We start from the raw sequence: 18,773 nt of genomic DNA, 5'->3' as shown, positions 1-18,773 counted from the left end.
TTCTATGGAGGCTTCATTACCATTGACCATTGGAGGTCAACTCAACCTTCAGCCCCTCTCCCCTCCCTGGAGGTTGGGGGTGGGGCCAAAAGTCCCAACCCTCTCATCCCTCCTTGGTCTTTCCTGTGACCACCCCTCATCCTGCAACTGCCTAGGGGCTGCCAGCCATCAGTCAGTCATTGGCATACAAAGATAGCCCTTACGCCATTCTAAGGATTTTAGGAATTGTATTCCAGGAAACGGAGCTGTAGACCAAATATATATTTCAAAATATCACGTCCATCTACACTCCGGCCCTTGGAGAGCTCATCTAGTTTTGATGGCTTTAAATGCTATCTGTACAACAATGACTCCTGAATCCAGGCCTCTCCCCCTAGGCATTCTTTCTTAATTCTCTATACAGTTTGGCTCCCTGACACTTGACTCATGTCACCCCTTCCTACTCTCCCTTCTTACTCCATTCTCATCATATCAGCCTCCTTGCTGTTCTTCAGACTGCAGGCACATTTCACCTCAGCACCTTTATATGACCCTTCCCTAGAATACTCTTCCCTCAGATATCATGGCTTGTTCCCTCACCATCTTCAGGTCTTTGCTTAGGTATCAGCTTCTTAGTAAGACCTTCCCTGACCACCCTATTTAAAATGTGGGGGAAGGAATACCACCAGTATTCCCTATCCCCCTTCCCCTCCCTTATTTTTCTCCATAGCATCTGTCACCCTAAGACATACCTATATGTTACTTATATGTTTATTGTCTGTCTAGGTCATAAAATATAAGCTGCATAAGTCTAGGGATTTTTGGCTCTTGGTTCACTTCTGTCTAGCACCTAGAATGTATCTGGCATGCAGTAGGTGCTCAATGAATATTAATGATTTAATCAATGAATGAATGTTCGTTGTATTATACCATGCTACTTCCTCAGATTATGCAAAACAATAAAATATTTTAAAAGTAGATTAATAATGTATCTTAAGGTGATGACATGGAATAGTATTACAGGACAATTTTGAGATTTCAGTGGATCTTGATTCTCCTTAAGAATATTACTTCTCAGCCTGGGCAACATAGGGAAATCCCGTCTCTACAAAAATAAAAATTAAAAAATTAGCCAAGCGTGGTGGTGCGCACCTGCAGTCCCAGTGACTCAGGAGCCTGAGGTGGGAGGACTGCTACTTCAAAAATATGCATTCACCTCTCTGATACTCAGTGCTAGTTATTCCTGATTTCCCCCAGAAAAGAGTAGTGAACAATTTTTAGATACTTTCTTTGTTTTGTTTTGTTTTTTATTTGTTTGTTTTGCCCTCCCAGATATATAATGAACAGTTTAGAGGTAATTCCTATTTCTCCTTTACTTTTCTCACTTTCTCCATAACGGGGATCTTTTGTTCATTCAAAGCTGGTTTAAATGCCAAATAACAATGAAAATGGCAGCCATTTTAGTCATTTTTCAAATCTCTTAGAAGATAGTTTAACATTATACCATACCTACTTACAGTGCTTTCAAAGCTTATCTTGGCTAATAGCATATTTATTTTTGGAAACCTTTGTTCCTGCCAATGATTATAGTTCTCGTTCTAAGTAATTTGAGCTTAATACATAATAAATTTCTAGCACAAGAAAGACAAAAAATGTCAGTAACTTAAATGAAAAAGTTTAAGACGGCTCTTTGAGCTGAGTATCGCATGCCATGTCTAAACAACAGTTTAACTTCACTACTTATGTCATCTGAAGATGGAAAAACTCAATTAGAATGTTATCCAGCTGGTAAGAGCAGGCTTATTTGTCCATGTGTATTTATAAATCATTACTGTGGATGTAAGAGGTATTTTTTTAGAATGGTTGAAATTTAAATATGAAAAACTCCTGGATAACTTGCAAATTGAAGAAATAAAATGATACTGGTTGCAGTGGCTTGAGCCTATAGTTGTCTCAGCTACTTGAGAGGCTGAGTAAGTAATTACTGAGTAATTACTCTAAGTAATTAGAGTAAGGTGGGAGGATTACTTGAGCCCAGGAGTGAAAGGCTGCAGTGAGCTACGACCATGCCACTGTACTCCAGCCTGGGAGACAGAGCAAAACCCTGTCTCCACAAAAAGAAAAAAAAAAAACAAATAAGATGAAGAAAAACTTTGTAATGAAGGCTACCCAAAGTCATAATACCATTGCTTTGTGTCAAAAAAAAAAAACAAAAACCAGGCATGATACCATGCACCTATAGTCCCAGCTATATAATTTTTTAAAGTTCACAGCCACTGCAAAACATGCCAAATTGTGAAGACCATCGATGCTAGGAAGAAACTGCATCAACTAACGAGCAAAATAACCAGCTAACATCATAATGACAGGATCAAATTCACACATAACAATATTAACCTTAAATGTAAATGGGCTAAATGCTCCAATTAAAAAACACAGTCTGGCAAATTGGATAAAGAGTCAAGACCCATCAGTGTGCTGTATTCAGGAGACACATCTCACATGCAGAGACACACATAGGCTCAAAATAAAGGGATGGAGGAAGATCTACCAAGCAAATGGAAAACAAAAAAAAAGCAGGAGTTGCAATCCTAGTCTCTGATAAAACAGACTTTAAACCAACAAAGATCAAAAGAGACAAAGAAGGCCATTACATAATGGTAAAGGGATCAATTCAACAAGAAGAGCTAACTATCCTAAATATATATGCACCCAATACAGGAGCACCTAGATTCAAAAAGCAGGTCCTTAGAGACCTAAAAAGAGACTTAGACTCCCACACAATAATAATGGGAGACTTTAACACCCCACTGTCAATATCAGACAGATCAACGAGAGAGAAAGTTAACAAGGATATATCCAGGAATTGAACTCAGCTCTGCACCAAGCAGACCTAATAGACATCTACAGAACTCTCCACCCCAAATCAACAGAATACACATTCTTCTCAGCACCACATCGCACATTCCAAAATTGACCACATAGTTGGAAGTAAAGCACTCCTCAGCAAATGTAAAAGAACAGAAATTATAACAAACTTTCTCTCAGACCAGTGCAATCAAACTAGAACTCAGGATGAAGAAACTCACTCAAAACTGCTCAACTACATGGAAACTGAACATCCTGCTCCTGAATGACTACTGGGTACATAACAAAATGAAGGCAGAAATAAAGATGTTCTTTGAAGCCAATGAGAACAAAGACACAACATACCAGAATCTCTGGGACACATTTAAAGCAGGGTGTAGTGGGAAATTTATAGCACTAAATGCCCACAAGAGAAAGCAAGAAAGATCTAAAATTGACACCCTAACATCACAATTGAAAGAACTAGAGAAACGAGCAAACACATTCAAAAGCTAGCAGAAGGCAAGAAATAACTAAGATCAGAGCAGAACTGAAGGAGATAGAGACACAAAAAACCCTTCAAAAAAATAAATGAATCCAGGAGCTGGTTTTTTGAAAAGATCAACAAAATTGATACACCACTAGCAAGACTAATAAGAAAAGAGAGAAGAATCAAATAGACGCAATAAAAAATGATAAAGGGGATATCACCACCAATCCCACAGAAATACAAACTACCATCAGAGAATACTATAAACACCTCTACTCAAATAAACTAGAAAATCTAGAAGAAATGGATAAATTCCTGGACACATACACCCTCCCAAGACTAAACCAGGAAGATGTTGAATCCCTGAATAGACCAATAACAGGCTCTGAAATTGAGGCAATAATTAATAGCCTACCAAGCAAAAAAAGTCCAGGACCAGATGGATTCATAGCCCAATTCTACCAGAGGTACAAGGAGGAGCTGGTACCATTCCTTCTGAAACTATTCCAATCAATGGAAAAAGAGGGAATCCTCCCTAACTCATTTTATGAGGTCAGCATCATCCTGATACCAAAGCCTGGCAGAGACACAACAACAAAAAAAGAGAATTTTAGACCAATATCTATCAGGGGACTTGCCCCGATAATCGCGTAGGTTCTTTTCTATTTTTCTTAAGCGTCGGCCAGCATGATAAATAAAGGGACAGAGTACAAAAGAGAGAAATTTTAAAGCTGGGCATCCAGGGGAGACATCACACGTTGGTAGGATCTGTGATGCCTTTCAAGCCACAAAAACTAGCAAGTTTTTATTAGGGATTTTCAAAAGGGGAGGGAGTATGCGAATAGGTGTGGGTGACAGACATCAAGTACTTAACAGGGTAATAGAATATTACAAGGCAAGTGGAGGCAGGGCAAGATCACAGGACCACAGGACTGAGGCGAATTTAAAATTGCTAATGAAGTTTCAGGCACTATTGTCATTGATAACATCTTATCAGGAGACAGGGTTTTGAGATCAACTGGTCTGACTAAAATTTATTAGGCGGGAATTTCCTCTTCCTAATAAGCCTGGGAGTGCTGTGGGAGACTGGAGTCTATCTTACCTCTGCAATCTTGACCATAAGAGACAGGTACGCCTCGGGGTGGGGGGGGCCAGATCAAAGACTTACTCCTAGATGCGCATTCTCTTTCTCAGGGACGTTCCATGCTGAGAAAAAGAATTCAGCGATATTTCTCCCATTTGCTTTTGAAAGAAGAGAAATATGGCTCTGTTCTGCCTGGTTCACCAGCAGTCAGAGTTTAAGGTTATCTCTCGTATTACTTGAACAATTGCTGTTATCCTGTTCTTTTTTCAAGGTGCCTACATTTCATATTGCTCAAACACACATGCTGTACAATTTGTGCAGTTAATGCAATTATTACAGGGTCCTAAGGCGACATAGCCTTAGGCTGACAGGATTAAGAGATTAGAGACAGGCATAGGAAATCACAATGGGGAAGTGATAAGTGTCTATGAAATCTTTACAATTTATGTTTAGAGATTGCAGTAAAGACAGGCATAAGAAATTACAAAAGTATTAATTTGGGGAACTAATAAATGTCTATAAACTCTTCACAATCCACGTTTTTCTGCCATGGTTTCAGCTGGTCCTTCTGTTTGGGGTCTCTGACTTCCTGCAACATCTCTCCCTTTCTTTTTATATAAATGTGCCATGGCGATGAAGGCTTGTTCGTTCTCTCGATTTTGACACAGGATTCTTTGACTGGTCCGGCACACTAAAAATAAACCGATTAAACAGAGAAACATAATTCTAAAATTTACTACAGTGGAGCCCCCAGTAGGCTTAATCTAAGTCGTGGGGTTTAATCTATAAAGATTTTCTGCCACCTGATCTAACGCCTCAGCTCCAGGCAGAATGGATAAGTGAGCTTGAGAGGCTTCAAAAATTTGTTTCTTTAATTATGTCTAATGATAAATTATCTTCTTTACCTAGAAGGTGTCCTTTGACTTTTTCCTATGAATTATCAGTCTCGTTATAGGAATACGGGGTGATGCAGAAATCCGAAGTATTCTAATCGCACTGCATTTGCAATGCGATGTTCGAGACTCACTACTTGATCTCTAAGCCAAATAACAGACTGTCTTAAATCATTAATTTGATTTGCCAATTTTTGATCTATGCCTTGTTGAGAATTCCACATTTGGGTGGAATTGGCTTGCCAATCATTAACAAAATGAGCCCTTTGAATAGATTGGTGTAATGCCATTCTAGCAGTGGTGGCCATTGCAGTGACAGTAATTAGGCCTATGATAACAGCAATTAAAGTGAAAACAAATCTCTTAGATCTTTTTTTAGAATTCGCTGTAGCACTTCATTAATTAAATGTATTGAGGGGGAGGATACCTAAGGTCTAGGTAAAGTTACCGGAACCTAGATTCCTTCTTGAGCTCGAACCAACATTACACTTTTCCTGGAGTCAAAATGGGAGTTAATACAAGTGTATAGATGACAATTGATGCATCGGACAGTTTGATTATTCGTCTAAATTTTGATATTTCCTACTAACAGTGTGTAAGGAGGCTTAACACAACTCTGTATGGGAATAGTCAGGTTGGAGGTAAGTAAAGCAGAATGTCTGGGTCTACGTTGATACTGAGAGAGTGGGACGGTAATGGGAACAACAGTCGAAATAGTTTTCTTTTCCTATACTCGCAGTCCAGACATGGCAATAGCCAATTTTTAAAGTTCTGGGTGTTCTGGGCTCAGAATGGGGAGTATCATACGAGGCCTGGCGGGGGGTAATGCCTTTATCTTCCTATTTTAAGAGAAAGAATGAGCTGATCCTCGTATGCACAGTAGAATGGTGATTCTCATTCTCCTGATAAGAAGTAAAATAAGTAGCCTCCAGGCATTCCTTTCCACCAGAGGAGCAATTGTTTTTTAAATAGCCTTTTGGTGCCTAGTCTATTACTAGACCATATGAGTCATTTTTTAGTATTACTGCATGTGAGTTAACACAATCTTCCTAAATTAAAGTTTTAGATGGGCCCTCAAAATTTTTAGGGCATGGTTTTCCTGCAGGTTTATATTGAAAGTATGGGGTATCTCCTATTACTCCTCCTTTCATTTGTTTTAAAGGAGAAAGGGAGAGACCGGAGACTAAATGTCCTGTTTTATCTGTAGCTGATGTTTCCGGAAGATAAGCAGCCTAGACTTGAGTTCGTAGATGGATGCAACTAGGTGCATGTCCGAGGCGCAGAGAGGGGTATTTATAACCTATGGTAACATTAAATGCAGTGCCTTCTTCTCCTGGTTGAGCAGGGCAACGGTCATCTGTGGCTCTAGGCATCCACACACTATCGTTAGTGTAGATTTCTGCAGGAGCATCTGTCTAGGTGAGAGGTCGAATAAGTGGAGGAAAAGGCACATAAGCCTAATAAGAATAATTATGTGTAGCAGGTAAATCAGTGTGAGAGGAAACTGGTGAGACAGAAAGTATAACGAGGAGAATCATTAAATAAAACCTAGTGTAAGCGAGATTGAGTGCTGAAGGAGGAAGAGAAGAACAGAGGGATGTTATTTTCAGGCTAATAGAAATGGTGACATTTTTAGGTTTGTAAGGAGAAAAAGAAAAGTAATCAGGAGAAGTGGGATTAGTTAGATGGGTCTCCATTGCCTTCAGGGAGGATTGATTTACACCTATTGTGATTTGATGTGCCTGTTTCTGAGGAATCGGCACAGATCTCATCACATCTGAAGGCAGTCTCTGACACAGACGTCTTTTCTCTGTGGTTTTGATTGTCAGTATTCACCTGAAGCTTGAGTCTTCTGGTGGGTACTTAGACAGGGGATTGATGATCTCCTGGTGAAACACAAGCATATCCTCTTCCTCACATTATAATTGTGCCAGGTTCCTAGGTATTGGTTTGGGAGTTTTTCCATAACACTGGCTTGCCTTCGTTTAAGGAAAATTTTTTGCCTGTATAATGGCATTCGGCTGCAGTTAGAGTATTATCTTTAGGAATATTTAAAAAATTTAAAGTAAACAATGCCAAATGTAATTGGGAGTGGGGAGTTGTTAAATCATGTTTTGGTTGTTCAGACTGTTCGGACAATTGGGTTTTTAAAGTGCGATTGTAAGGGATTCTAGTAGTAGGATCTGTGATGCCTTTCAAGCCACAAAAACTAGCAAGTTTTTATTAAGGATTTTCAAAAGAGGAAGGAGTGTGCAAATAGGTGTAGGTGACAGACATCAAGTACTTAACAGGGTAATAGAATATTACAAGGCAAGTGGAGGCAAGGCCAGATCACAGGACCACAGGACTGAGGCGAATTTTAAATTGCTAATGAAGTTTCAGGCACTATTGTCATTGATAACATCTTATCAGGAGACAGGGTTTTGAGATCAACTGGTCTGACTAAAATTTATTAGGCAAGAATTTCCTCTTCCTAATAAGCCTAAGAGCGCTATAGGAGACTAGAGTCTATCTTACCTCTGCAATCTTGACCATAAGAGACAAGTACGCCTCAAGGGGGCCAGTTCAAAGACTTACTCCTAGGTGCGCATTCTCTTTCTCAAGGACGTTCCATGCTGAGAAAAAGAATTCAGCAATATTTCTCCCATTTGCTTTTGAAAGATGAGAAATATGGCTCTGTTCTGCCTGGCTCACCAGCAGTCAGAGTTTAAGGTTATCTCTCGTATTCCTTGAACAATTTCTGTTATCCTGTTCTTTTTTTGAGGTGCCTACATTTCATATTGCTCAAACACACATGCTGTACAATTTGTGCAGTTAATGCAATTATTACAAGGTCCTAAGGCGACATACATCTTTCTTGGCTGACAGGATTAAGAGATTAAAGTAAAGACAGGCATGGGAAATCACAAAGGTATTGATTAAAGAAGTGATAAGTGTCTATGAAATCTTTACAATTTATGTTTAAAGATTGCAGTAAAGACAGGCATAAGAAATTACAAAAGTATTAATTTGAGGAACTAATAAATGTCTATAAAATCTTCACAATCCACGTTCTTCTGCCATGGTTTCAGCCAGTCCTTCTGTTTAAGGTCTCTGACTTCCTGCAACAAATATCCCTGATGAACATCAATGCAAAAATCCTCAATAAAATACTGGCAAACCGAATCCAGCAGCACATCAAAAAGCTTATCCACCACGATCAAGTCAGCTTCATCCCTGGGATGCAAGGCTGGTTCAACATATGCAAATCAATAAACATAATCCATCATATAAACAGAACCAACGACAAAAACCACATGATTACCTCAATAGATGCAGAAAAGGCCTTTGACAAAATTCAACAGCCTTTCATGCTAAAAACTCTCAATAAACTAGGTATTGATGGAACTTATCTCAAAATAGTAAGAGCTATTTATGACAAACCCACAGCCAATATCATACTGAATGGGCAAAAACTGGAAGCATTCCCTTTGAAAACGGGCACAAGACAGGGATGCCCTCTCTCACCACTCCTATTCAACATAGTGTTGGAAGTTCTGGCCAGGGCAATCAGGCAAGAGAAAGAAATAAAAGGTATTCAATTAGGAAAAGAGGAAGTCAAATTGTCCCTGTTTGCAGATGACATGATTGTATATTTAGAAAACCCCATCATCTCAGCCCAAAATCTCCTTAAGCTGATAAGCAACTTCAGCAAAGTCTCAGGATACAAAATCAGTGTGCAAAAATCACAAGCATTCCTATACAGCAATAACAGACAAATAGAGAGCGAAATCATGAGTGAACTCCCATTCACAATTGCTTCAAAGAGAATAAAATACCTAGGAATCCAACTTACAAAGGATGTGAAGGACCTCTTCAAGGAGAACTACAAACCACTGCTCAACGAAATAAATGAGGACACAAACAAATGGAAGAATATTCCATGCTCATGGATAGGAAGAATCAATATCATGAAAATGGCCATACTGCCCAAGGTAATTTATAGATTCAATGCCATCCCCATCAAGCTACCAATGACTTTCTTCACAGAATTGGAAAAACTACTTTAAAGTTCACATGGACCCAAAAAAGAGCCCGCATTGCCAAGACAATCCTAAGCGAAAAGAACAAAGCTGGAGGCATCATACTACCTGACTTCAAACTATACTACAAGGCTACAGTAACCAAAACAGCATGGTACTGGTACCAAAACAGAGATATATACCAATGGAACAGAACAGAGCCCTCAGAAATAATACCACACATCTACAACCATCTGATCTTTGACAAACCTGAGAAAAACAAGCAATGGGGAAAGGATTCCCTATTTAATAAATGGTGCTGGGAAAACTGGCTAGCCATATGTAGAAAGCTGAAACTGGATCCCTTCCTTACACCTTATACAAAAATTAATTCAAGATGGATTAAAGACTTAAATGTTAGACCTAAAACCATAAAAACCCTAGAAGAAAGCCTAGACAGTACCATTCAGGACATAGGCATGGGCAAGGACTTCATGACTAAAACACCAAAAGTAATGGCAACAAAATCCAAAATTGACAAATGGGATCTAATTAAGCTAAAGAGCTTCTGCACAGCAAAATAAGCTACTGTCAGAGTGAACAGGCAACCTACAGAATGGGAGAAAATTTTTACAATCTACCCATCTGACAAAGGGCTAATATCCAGAATCTACAAAGAACTTAAACAAATTTACAAGAAAAAAATCAAACAACCCCATCAAAAAGTGGGTGAAGGATATGAACAGACACTTCTCAAAAGAAGACATTTATGCAGCCAACAGACACCTGAAAAAATGCTCATCATCACTGGCCATCAGAGAAATGCAAATCAAAACCACAATGAGATACCATCTCACACCAGTTAGAATGGTGATCATTAAAATGTCAGGAAACAACAGGTGCTGGAGAGGATGTGGAGAAATAGGAAAACTTTTACACTGTTGGTGGGACTGTAAACTAGTTCAACCATTGTGGAAGACAGTATGGCAATTCCTCAAGGATCTAGAACCAGAAATACCATTTGACCCAGCCGTCCCATTACTGGGTATATAACCAAAGGATTATAAATCATGCTGTTATAAAGACACATGCACACGTATGTTTATTACAGCACTATTCACAATAGCAAAGACTTGGAACCAACCCAAATGTCCATCATTGATAGACTGGATTAAGAAAATGTGGCGCATATACACCATGGAATACTATGCAACCTTAAAAAAGGATGAGTTCATGTCCTTTGCAGGGGCATGGATGAAGCTGGAAACCATCATTCTCAGCAAACTATCGCAAGGACAAAAAACCAAACACCACATGTTCTGACTCATAGGTGGGAATTGAACAATGAGAACACTTGGACACAGGGTGGGGAACATCACACACTGGGGCCTGTCGTCGGGTCGGGGGAGGGGAGAGGGATAGCATTAGGAGATATACCTAATGTAAATGACGAGTTAATGGGTGCAGCACATCAACATGGCACATGTGTACATAAGTAACAAACCTGCACGTTGTGCACATGTACCCTAGAACTTAAAGTATAATAAAAAAAATGTATAACATGAAAAAAATAAATACAAGTAAAGTTTTTTAATTAAAAAAAAGATAGGAATTATTTCTTTGATAAAACCACCAAAAAAAAGTTCTATTCACTTATTTCACATCAAAAAAGAATTTGAGTGTTAGACCAAGTAATATGTTAATGTCTTATGACTGTTAAATGCTACCTATTTAACACCTTTATCTCTCTGAATTAATGATACTTGGTGTGAATATTTATTCCAACAAAAGTAGGCCATCTAAGATTATATTTTCCTCACAGATGGTTGAGCTCTTCTCACACCCTCTATAGCCTTAATATATAGACTGTAAAGTATACTGTCATTTAAAAAAAAGTGAAAAGGATATTTATATCAGGCTAATCAATTTGAATTTTGGGTAATGAACACACCAATTACACGTGTTTTCCAAATCTCATGTGCACAAGGGACTATGAATCATGTACTTCATTAAAGTGCAAGGCACATTACTATTGAATTTTTTCTGAATTCATATTACATTATTATTATTAGTGTCAGGAGATACTATTTAATTCAGAAAAAACAGCCTGGACAACATGGTGAAACTCCGTCTCTACTAAAAATACAAAAATTAGCCGGGCGTGATAGCGCATGCCTGTAATCCCAGCTACTTGGGAGGCTGAGGCACGAGAATAGCTTGAACTGAGAATGTGGAGGTTGCAGTGAGCCAAGATCATGCTACTGCACTCCAGCCTGGGCAACAAGAGTGAGTCTCTGTCTCAAAAAAAAAAAAAAAAAAGACAAGAGATACCTTAACAGACTTTTTTTAAATCTTGTAATTTTACTAGCTTAGAAAATAATTGATATCATAATTGAAGCATAATTTTATTTAAAAAAATACATTTTGACTCTGTCCTCACCTCTCTTTCCACATCACCTTAGTGAATGGTGAGCAGAAAAGGTGTTTGCTAAAAATAGAGTTCACAGTCAGATATGTAGTAAACTTAAACATATTTGCAATATGTAAAGAATTCTCAAAACTCAATAATAAGAAAACATACAAACAACAACCCAATTCAAAATGAGAAAAGATTTGAACAGATACTTCAACAAAGAAGATAATATAGATGGCAGATAAGCACAGGAAAAGATGTTCATCATTAGTCATTAGGGAAATGCAAACTAATACCACAATGAGATACCTGTAAACATGTATTACAGTGGCTAAAATCAAAAAGACTGACCATACCAAGTGTTGACAAAGATATAGAACAATGGAGGCCAGGTGCGGTGGCTCACACCTGTAATCCCAGCACTTTGAGAGGCCAAGACAGGCAGATCACAAGGTCAGGAGATCGAGACCAGCCTGGCCAATATGGTGAAACCCCATCTCTACTAAATATATAAAAATTAGCCAGGCGTGGTGGCAGGCGCCTGTAGTCCCAGCTACTCAGGAGGCTGAGGCAGAAGAATCGCTTGAACCCAGGAGGCAGAAGTTGCGGTGAGCCGAGATCATGCCACTGCACTCCAGCCTAGGCAACAGAGCAAGACTCCATCTCAAAAAAAAAAAAAGAACAATGGAAACTCATACACTGTTAGTAGGAACGTAAAATGGTATAACCACTTTGGAAAACAGTTTGGCAGTTTCTTAAAAGTTAAACATACTCCTATCATATAGCCCAGGCATTCTACTCCTTAGTATTTACCTAAGAAAAATGAAACACGTCTTCATACAAAGACATTAATATTCATAGCAACTTTATGTGTAATAGCCAAAAAATGGAAACAACTCAGGGTCCATCAGCAGGTGAAAGGATAAATTATGATACATGCATACAATGGAATACCACTCAGTGTTAAAAAGGAATGAACTATTGATACATGCAACAACATGGATAGATTCAAAATCATTATGCTATATGAAAGAAGCTGGACAATAATGAGCACATACTATATGATTCAATTTATATAAAAGTCTAGAAAATGCAAACTAAGTGACAGAAAGTAGATCAGTGGCTGACTGGGGATGGGGATGGGGGCTACAAAAGGGCATGAAGATACTTTTGAGCATGATGGATGTGTTCATTATCTTGATCATGGTAATGGTTTTATGGTTGTAAATATATGTCAAAACTTATCAAATTGTACATTTTAAACGTGCAGCTTATTGTATGTAATTATACCTCAGTAAAGCTTTTTGGAGAAAACAAAAAAATATATATTCAGAGTCTATCTCTCTTTCACCCTTTTTATTATTTCCAACTGGTTCCATCCACCATCATCTTTCACCTGGATTACTGTAAAAGCCTCCTAACTAGTCTTCCCGCTTTTTTTTTTTTAAACCCTCATCTCCTTCCAGTCTATTCTCGGCAAAACCACTAATGTTTATTTACAGTTGAGGGTTGAAGGCTGGGCGTGGTGGCTCGCGCCTGTAATCTGAGCACTTTGGGAGGCCAAGGCAGGCAGATCACGAGGGCAAGAGATCAAGACCATCCTGCCCAACATGGTGAAACCCCGTCTCTACTAAAAATACAAAAATTAGCTGGGCATGGTGGTGCACGCCTGTAGTCCCAGCTACTCGGGAGGCTGAGGCAGGAGATTTGCTTGAACCTGAGAGGCAGAGGTTGCAGTGAGCCGAGATTGCGCCACTGCATTCCAGCCTGGCGACAGAGTGAGACTCCATCTCAAAAAAAAAAAAAAAAAAAGTTGAGGGTTGAAAATGTACCTATTAGTTCTGTAATTGCTCTGGCTTGGATATCTTGTACTGTGTTGAATAAAAGTGAGGGAAAACAAGAAAAATTACCTATTGAATACAGTGTTCACTATTTGAATGATGGGCACACTAGAAGCCAAACCTCACTGTTATGCAATAGAACCATATAGTAAACCTGCATATGTAACCCCAGAATCTATAAAAATAAAGTCAGATCATGTCACTCTAGCTCAAGACCCTCCACTGGCTTCCTCTCCTACTCAGAATAAAAGCCAAAGGCCCGCATGGCCTACCCCAGCCTTGTCATCTCTCTGATCTGACCCACTATTCTCCTTGACCCCTTCACATCACTTCACACACATTGGTCTCCTGGCTACTTCTTGAAAATTCCAAACATACTCCCTCCATTGGGCCTTTGCATTGGTTATTTTCTCTGCCTAGACCACTCCCTCACCTCTTCTAAATGTCACTTTCTCCATTGGGCCTACTCTGACCACCCAATTTGCTTTTGTTTTTGTTTTTGTTTTTTAGAAATGGGGTCATGCTCTGTTGCCCAGGCTGGAGTGCAGTTGCAGTCATGGCTCACTGCAGCCCCGACCTCATGGGTTGAAGCAATCCTCAGCCTCCCAAGTAGCTGGGATTACAGGTGCATGCCACCACGCCTGGCTAATTTTTTAATTTTTTCATAGAGACAGGTTCTTGCTAGATCTTGAACTCCTAGCCTCAAGTGATCCTCCCATCTCAGCCTCCCAAAGTGCTGGGATTACAGGTATGAGCCACCACACCCAGCCAACCACCCTATTTTAAATATCAAGGTACCCAATCCCTCTTACCTGCTTTACTTTTTTGCCTTATTCCATAGTACTTTTGACATACTCTACAATTTACCTTTTTTGTGTTTTCTCATCTTCTTGCACTAGAATATGATCTACATGAGGGCTGGAATCTTTGTTGGTTTTCCTCATGTATGCCAAATGCATAGGACAATGCCTGGCATAATCAGCTCTTGAAATATTTATGAAATTAATGAGTGCTTATAGCATATGAATCCTCAAGATACATTGGCAAATTAGAGTAGGACCAAAGTGGGGAGAAGAGTAAGAAGAGGTTTAAAATACACATGAGGGACCAGGCACAGTGGCTCACACCTGTAATCCCAGCACTTTGGGAGGCCAAGGTGGGAGGACCCCGTGTGAGTCCAGGAGTTCAAGACCAGCCTGGGCAACATGGCAAAACCCCATCTCTACAAAAAATACAAAACTTAGCCAGGCATGGTGGCACTTGCCTGTAGTCCCAGCTACTCAGGAGGCTGAGGTGGGAGGATTGCCTGAGCCAGGGAGGTCGAGGCTGTGGTGAGCCAGGATCTCACCACTGCACTCCAGCCTGGGCGACAGAATGAGACCCTGTCTCTAAAAATATATAAATAAATAATGGGGGATTCATTTATTTTTGAGACAGGGTCTTACGCTGTCACCTAAGCTGCAGTACAATGGTGAGATCCTAGCTCACCACAGCCTCAACCTCCCAGGCTCCAACAATCTTCCTGCCTCAGCCTCCCAAAGTGCTGGGATTACAGGTGTGAGCCACCACACCTGGCTTGCAGTGAGCTATGATCAGCCCACTACACTCTAACCTGGGCAACAGAGGAAGACCCTGTCTCAAAAAAAAAAAAAAAAAAAAAAAAAAGCATGTCCTAATTAGAAGAGTCTGTAATTGTTATAGTGCATGACAATGTAGAATGCTGAATCAGTTGTGGAATTGATTTTTCAAATGCTTGTTTTACCTGGCAAATCATGTCAAAGGTAACCTGAGGCCAGGCAGAGTGGCTTACACCTGTAAATCCCAGCACTCTGGGAGGCCGAGGCGGAAGGATCGCTTGAGCTCAGGAGTTTGAGACCAACCTGGGCAACATAGCAATACTCCTTCTCTATTAAAAAAAATAAAATTAGCCAGGCTGGTGCACTTATATCCCAGCTACTCAGGAGGCTGAGGTGGGAGGATCACTTTGAGCCCAGGGGTTTCAGGCTGCAGTGAGGTATGATTGTGCCACTGCACGCCAACCTGGGCGACAGAGTGAAACCCTGTCTCAAAAAAAAAAAAGTAACAATGCCTTTATAATAATTACGATTTGTTATTTTAGCCACATAGCCATATATATGAAATTTACGTGACCTATTATTTCAGCCCTTTATTGCTGAAAATGAAATATTATTTTATTACTATCAGTTTAACCTTAATATCCCTCATTTCAGATTGCTTACCAGTATCATGGAATAAAATCTCCAATCTAAAATTCAATCTGAGTTTTATATTTAAGAATTTTAGCTTTATTATTTGTTTTAGATTAAGCTTCTGCACTTTTTTAAACGGTTATATATGTTCATTATCTTTCATCTTACATAGGAGCGAGATCGTTACGCCTACAAGATTCATCTTCCAGAAACAGTAGAGCAGCTGAGGAAATTCAATGCAAGGAGGAAACTAAAGGTAAATTAAACAAATCAGCAAAAAAGCCAAACAGATATAGTTAATGATCATGTTTTTATTCTATTTTGGTGCCCATAAATATGTACTAATGCTGGCCATTGTTTTTGTTGTAGCTAAATTCTCATTTCCAAAAATTACCACCACTTCAATAAGATTTTGGCTTTTTAAATTATTTAAGGTAGTATATCAGTATGAGTCTGAACAATAAATTATAATAGAAGATTAGTTGTATTTTAGATTTGTCTTAAATTTATAGCAGAGATATATTATTATCCATTATTATTGAATATGAATCTAGACCATGTTTTTTCAAACTTAAATATTTTGACAAATGTATGTTTAGTTCAATGGAAATAACTTTGAATTAGAATTGGAATTAGGGGCCGGGTGTGGTGGCTTATGCCTGTAATCCCAGCACTTTGGGAGGCCGAGGCGGGCGGATTGCCTGAGGTCAGGAGTTCAAGACCAGCCTGGCTAACATGGTGAAACCCCGTCTCTACTAAAAATACAAAAATTAGCTGGGCCTGGTGGCAGGCGCCTATAATCCCAGCTACTCGGGAGGCTGAGGCAGGAGAATCGCTTGAACTTGGGAGGTGGAGGTTGCAGTGAGCCGAGATCACACCATTGCACTCCAGCTTAGGCAACAAGAGCAAGACTTCATCTCAAAAAAAAAAAAAAGAATTGGAACTAGGATTGAACAACTATCAGAAAGCAGTAAATAAAATCTTACACTACCTTGATCTACTAGAAAATATTTTCAGCTCAGATCACTTTTCTCACCTTCTTTATTCTTCCTAGGTGTCTTTCTCCCTCTTACTACTCTCCCTATCCTCCACCTCACCAAAAAAAAAAAAAAAAAAGAAGAAGAAAAGAAAACTGGTAATCACCCCATATGGGGAGTCCATTTGACTTTAAAAGGTTCTGAAAAAGACCAGACATAAAGTAATGGGATCTTTTCAGCACTGAGAGAAAATGCTGAGAGAGCATCCCCCACCCAACCCTCCAGAGTAACAAAGGGAAATTGATTATCTTAACTTCTTAGAATTAATTTATGTTTGACTTACTTTTGATACTGAAAAATGTTAACTGTTCTCTAAGTGGTTGATTAGATAGTAGTCTTCCTTAGTCACATGACTCCTGCCAACTATAAAACTTTTCTTCTTAAGTATTTTCAGATATGCCATAAATTCTAATAATACCATTTTATTTTTCAACCCCTGAAATTAGTGAATTATTATGTATAACTCTAGACTTATAAAAACATTTATATGAATTTTGAGGAAACTATTAGGCTACAATATTATCCTATAGACCTGAAACTTTTAACATGGTACCCACTGGCCACATGCAGCTATTTAAATTTAAATTAATTAAAATTAAATAAAATTAAAAGGTCAGTTTCCCAGTCACACTAGCACATTTCAAGTGCTCAGTAACCACAGTTGGCTAGTGGCTACTATATTAGACAGCACAGATGTAGCTTGGGACATTTCCATCATTACAGAAGGATCTATTCAACCATGCTACTATAGAACAAGGGAAATATTAACATATCATTGTTGGTGTTGATTATTCCCATTTTAGCCTTTCTTCTCACTGATTTTGCAGTCAAGGGTTCAAAGTGACTCTTCTCTATTTGCTTTAAAAATCCTTGGCCAAAATAATTATTAATGATAAGCCATTATTGAGATGGTAGCCAAAGAAGTTTCCCAAAACTTTTATTCTTTTTGCCTTGATATCCACCTAAACCTGTGTAGCCTACAAATAAAAAACTCTTTTATTATCCAAAGTGAAATTTGGTCAACTGTTTTTGAAGTTAGTTTCCTCCCCAAAGAAACTATTATTACACTTTTTTGTCAACTCTTCTATAAGTCATTGTAAACCTAATTGCTTTGGCCTCATGTGACATTACACTGTATGGGGTTGAACCTTTCATTGCCCAAATACAAACATTTCACCAGAGAGCTTGGGCTTGCCCCATCACAAGAAACACATGCTGTACTTCTCCCGGGGCCACAGAATCAGACTTGGACCTAAAATAGCCAAAGTGGTGACTAAGATTCATTTGGACAGGGCCAAGCTGTCAAAACAGAGAGGGGTCATGTGGATTTACCACATCCCCTTGCAGGGCTATTTAAAGTTTTAAGACCCACCAAACAACCTAGAACTAGGAACATCAGCAGGGTCATTAGTGAATGTGTTTGGCTTCTGATAAGGCTGTATTCTTTTGAGTAGTTCAGCCACCTTGTTAAAACATGTCACACCTACCATCCTCAAGGAACTAATTCCCATTCTGCCTCTTCAGTGGACTTCTAGAACAGAGATTGCAACTTCCTTGGCTTTCAGAGTCCACCATACACTTTATTTTCACACAACTAGGTGCTCATCCTACCCAGACACTATTCTTAACCTCCTCAGTGGTGGGTGACAGTTTAATTTGTAATGACTCCCTTGGAAGTGATTAAAAGGGAGTTCACAGAAAGCGGTAGAAAATTACTTTTGTGGCCAGGCACAGTGTTTCACACCTGTAATCCTAGTACATTTGGAGGCCAAGGCGGGCAAATCGCTTGAGCTCAGGAGTTCAAGACCAGCCTGGGCAACATGGTGAAACCCCGTCTCTACAAAATATACAAAAATTAATCAAGTGTGGTGGCTGTGCATGCCTGTAATCCCAGCTATTGGGGGCCTGAGGCAAGAGGATCACTTGAGCCTGGGAGGCGGAGGTTGCAGTGAGCCAAGATCACGCCACTGCACTCCAG

At 39.3% G+C, this 18,773-nt stretch overlaps 1 protein-coding gene across 20 annotated transcripts in view; it reads left to right on the top strand.

Moving 5' to 3' along the window:
* CASK (calcium/calmodulin dependent serine protein kinase) overlaps positions 1-18,773 on the top strand; it is a 409,365-nt gene that overhangs the window by 273,839 nt on the left and 116,753 nt on the right. For all 20 annotated transcript variants that reach the window (XM_016942916.3, XM_016942911.3, XM_016942915.3 and 17 more), the window contains exon 9: positions 15,931-16,014. In XM_016942916.3, coding sequence (XP_016798405.1) covers positions 15,931-16,014 — 84 coding nt within the window. The remainder of the gene's footprint in view (positions 1-15,930; positions 16,015-18,773) is intronic.

The sequence above is a fragment of the Pan troglodytes genome, chromosome X (genome assembly GCF_028858775.2).
Source record: "Pan troglodytes isolate AG18354 chromosome X, NHGRI_mPanTro3-v2.0_pri, whole genome shotgun sequence".
Lineage (NCBI taxonomy): Eukaryota > Metazoa > Chordata > Mammalia > Primates > Hominidae > Pan > Pan troglodytes.
The sequence above is the reverse complement of the archived record's forward strand: the minus strand, read 5'-3'. Positions and strand labels throughout refer to the sequence as shown.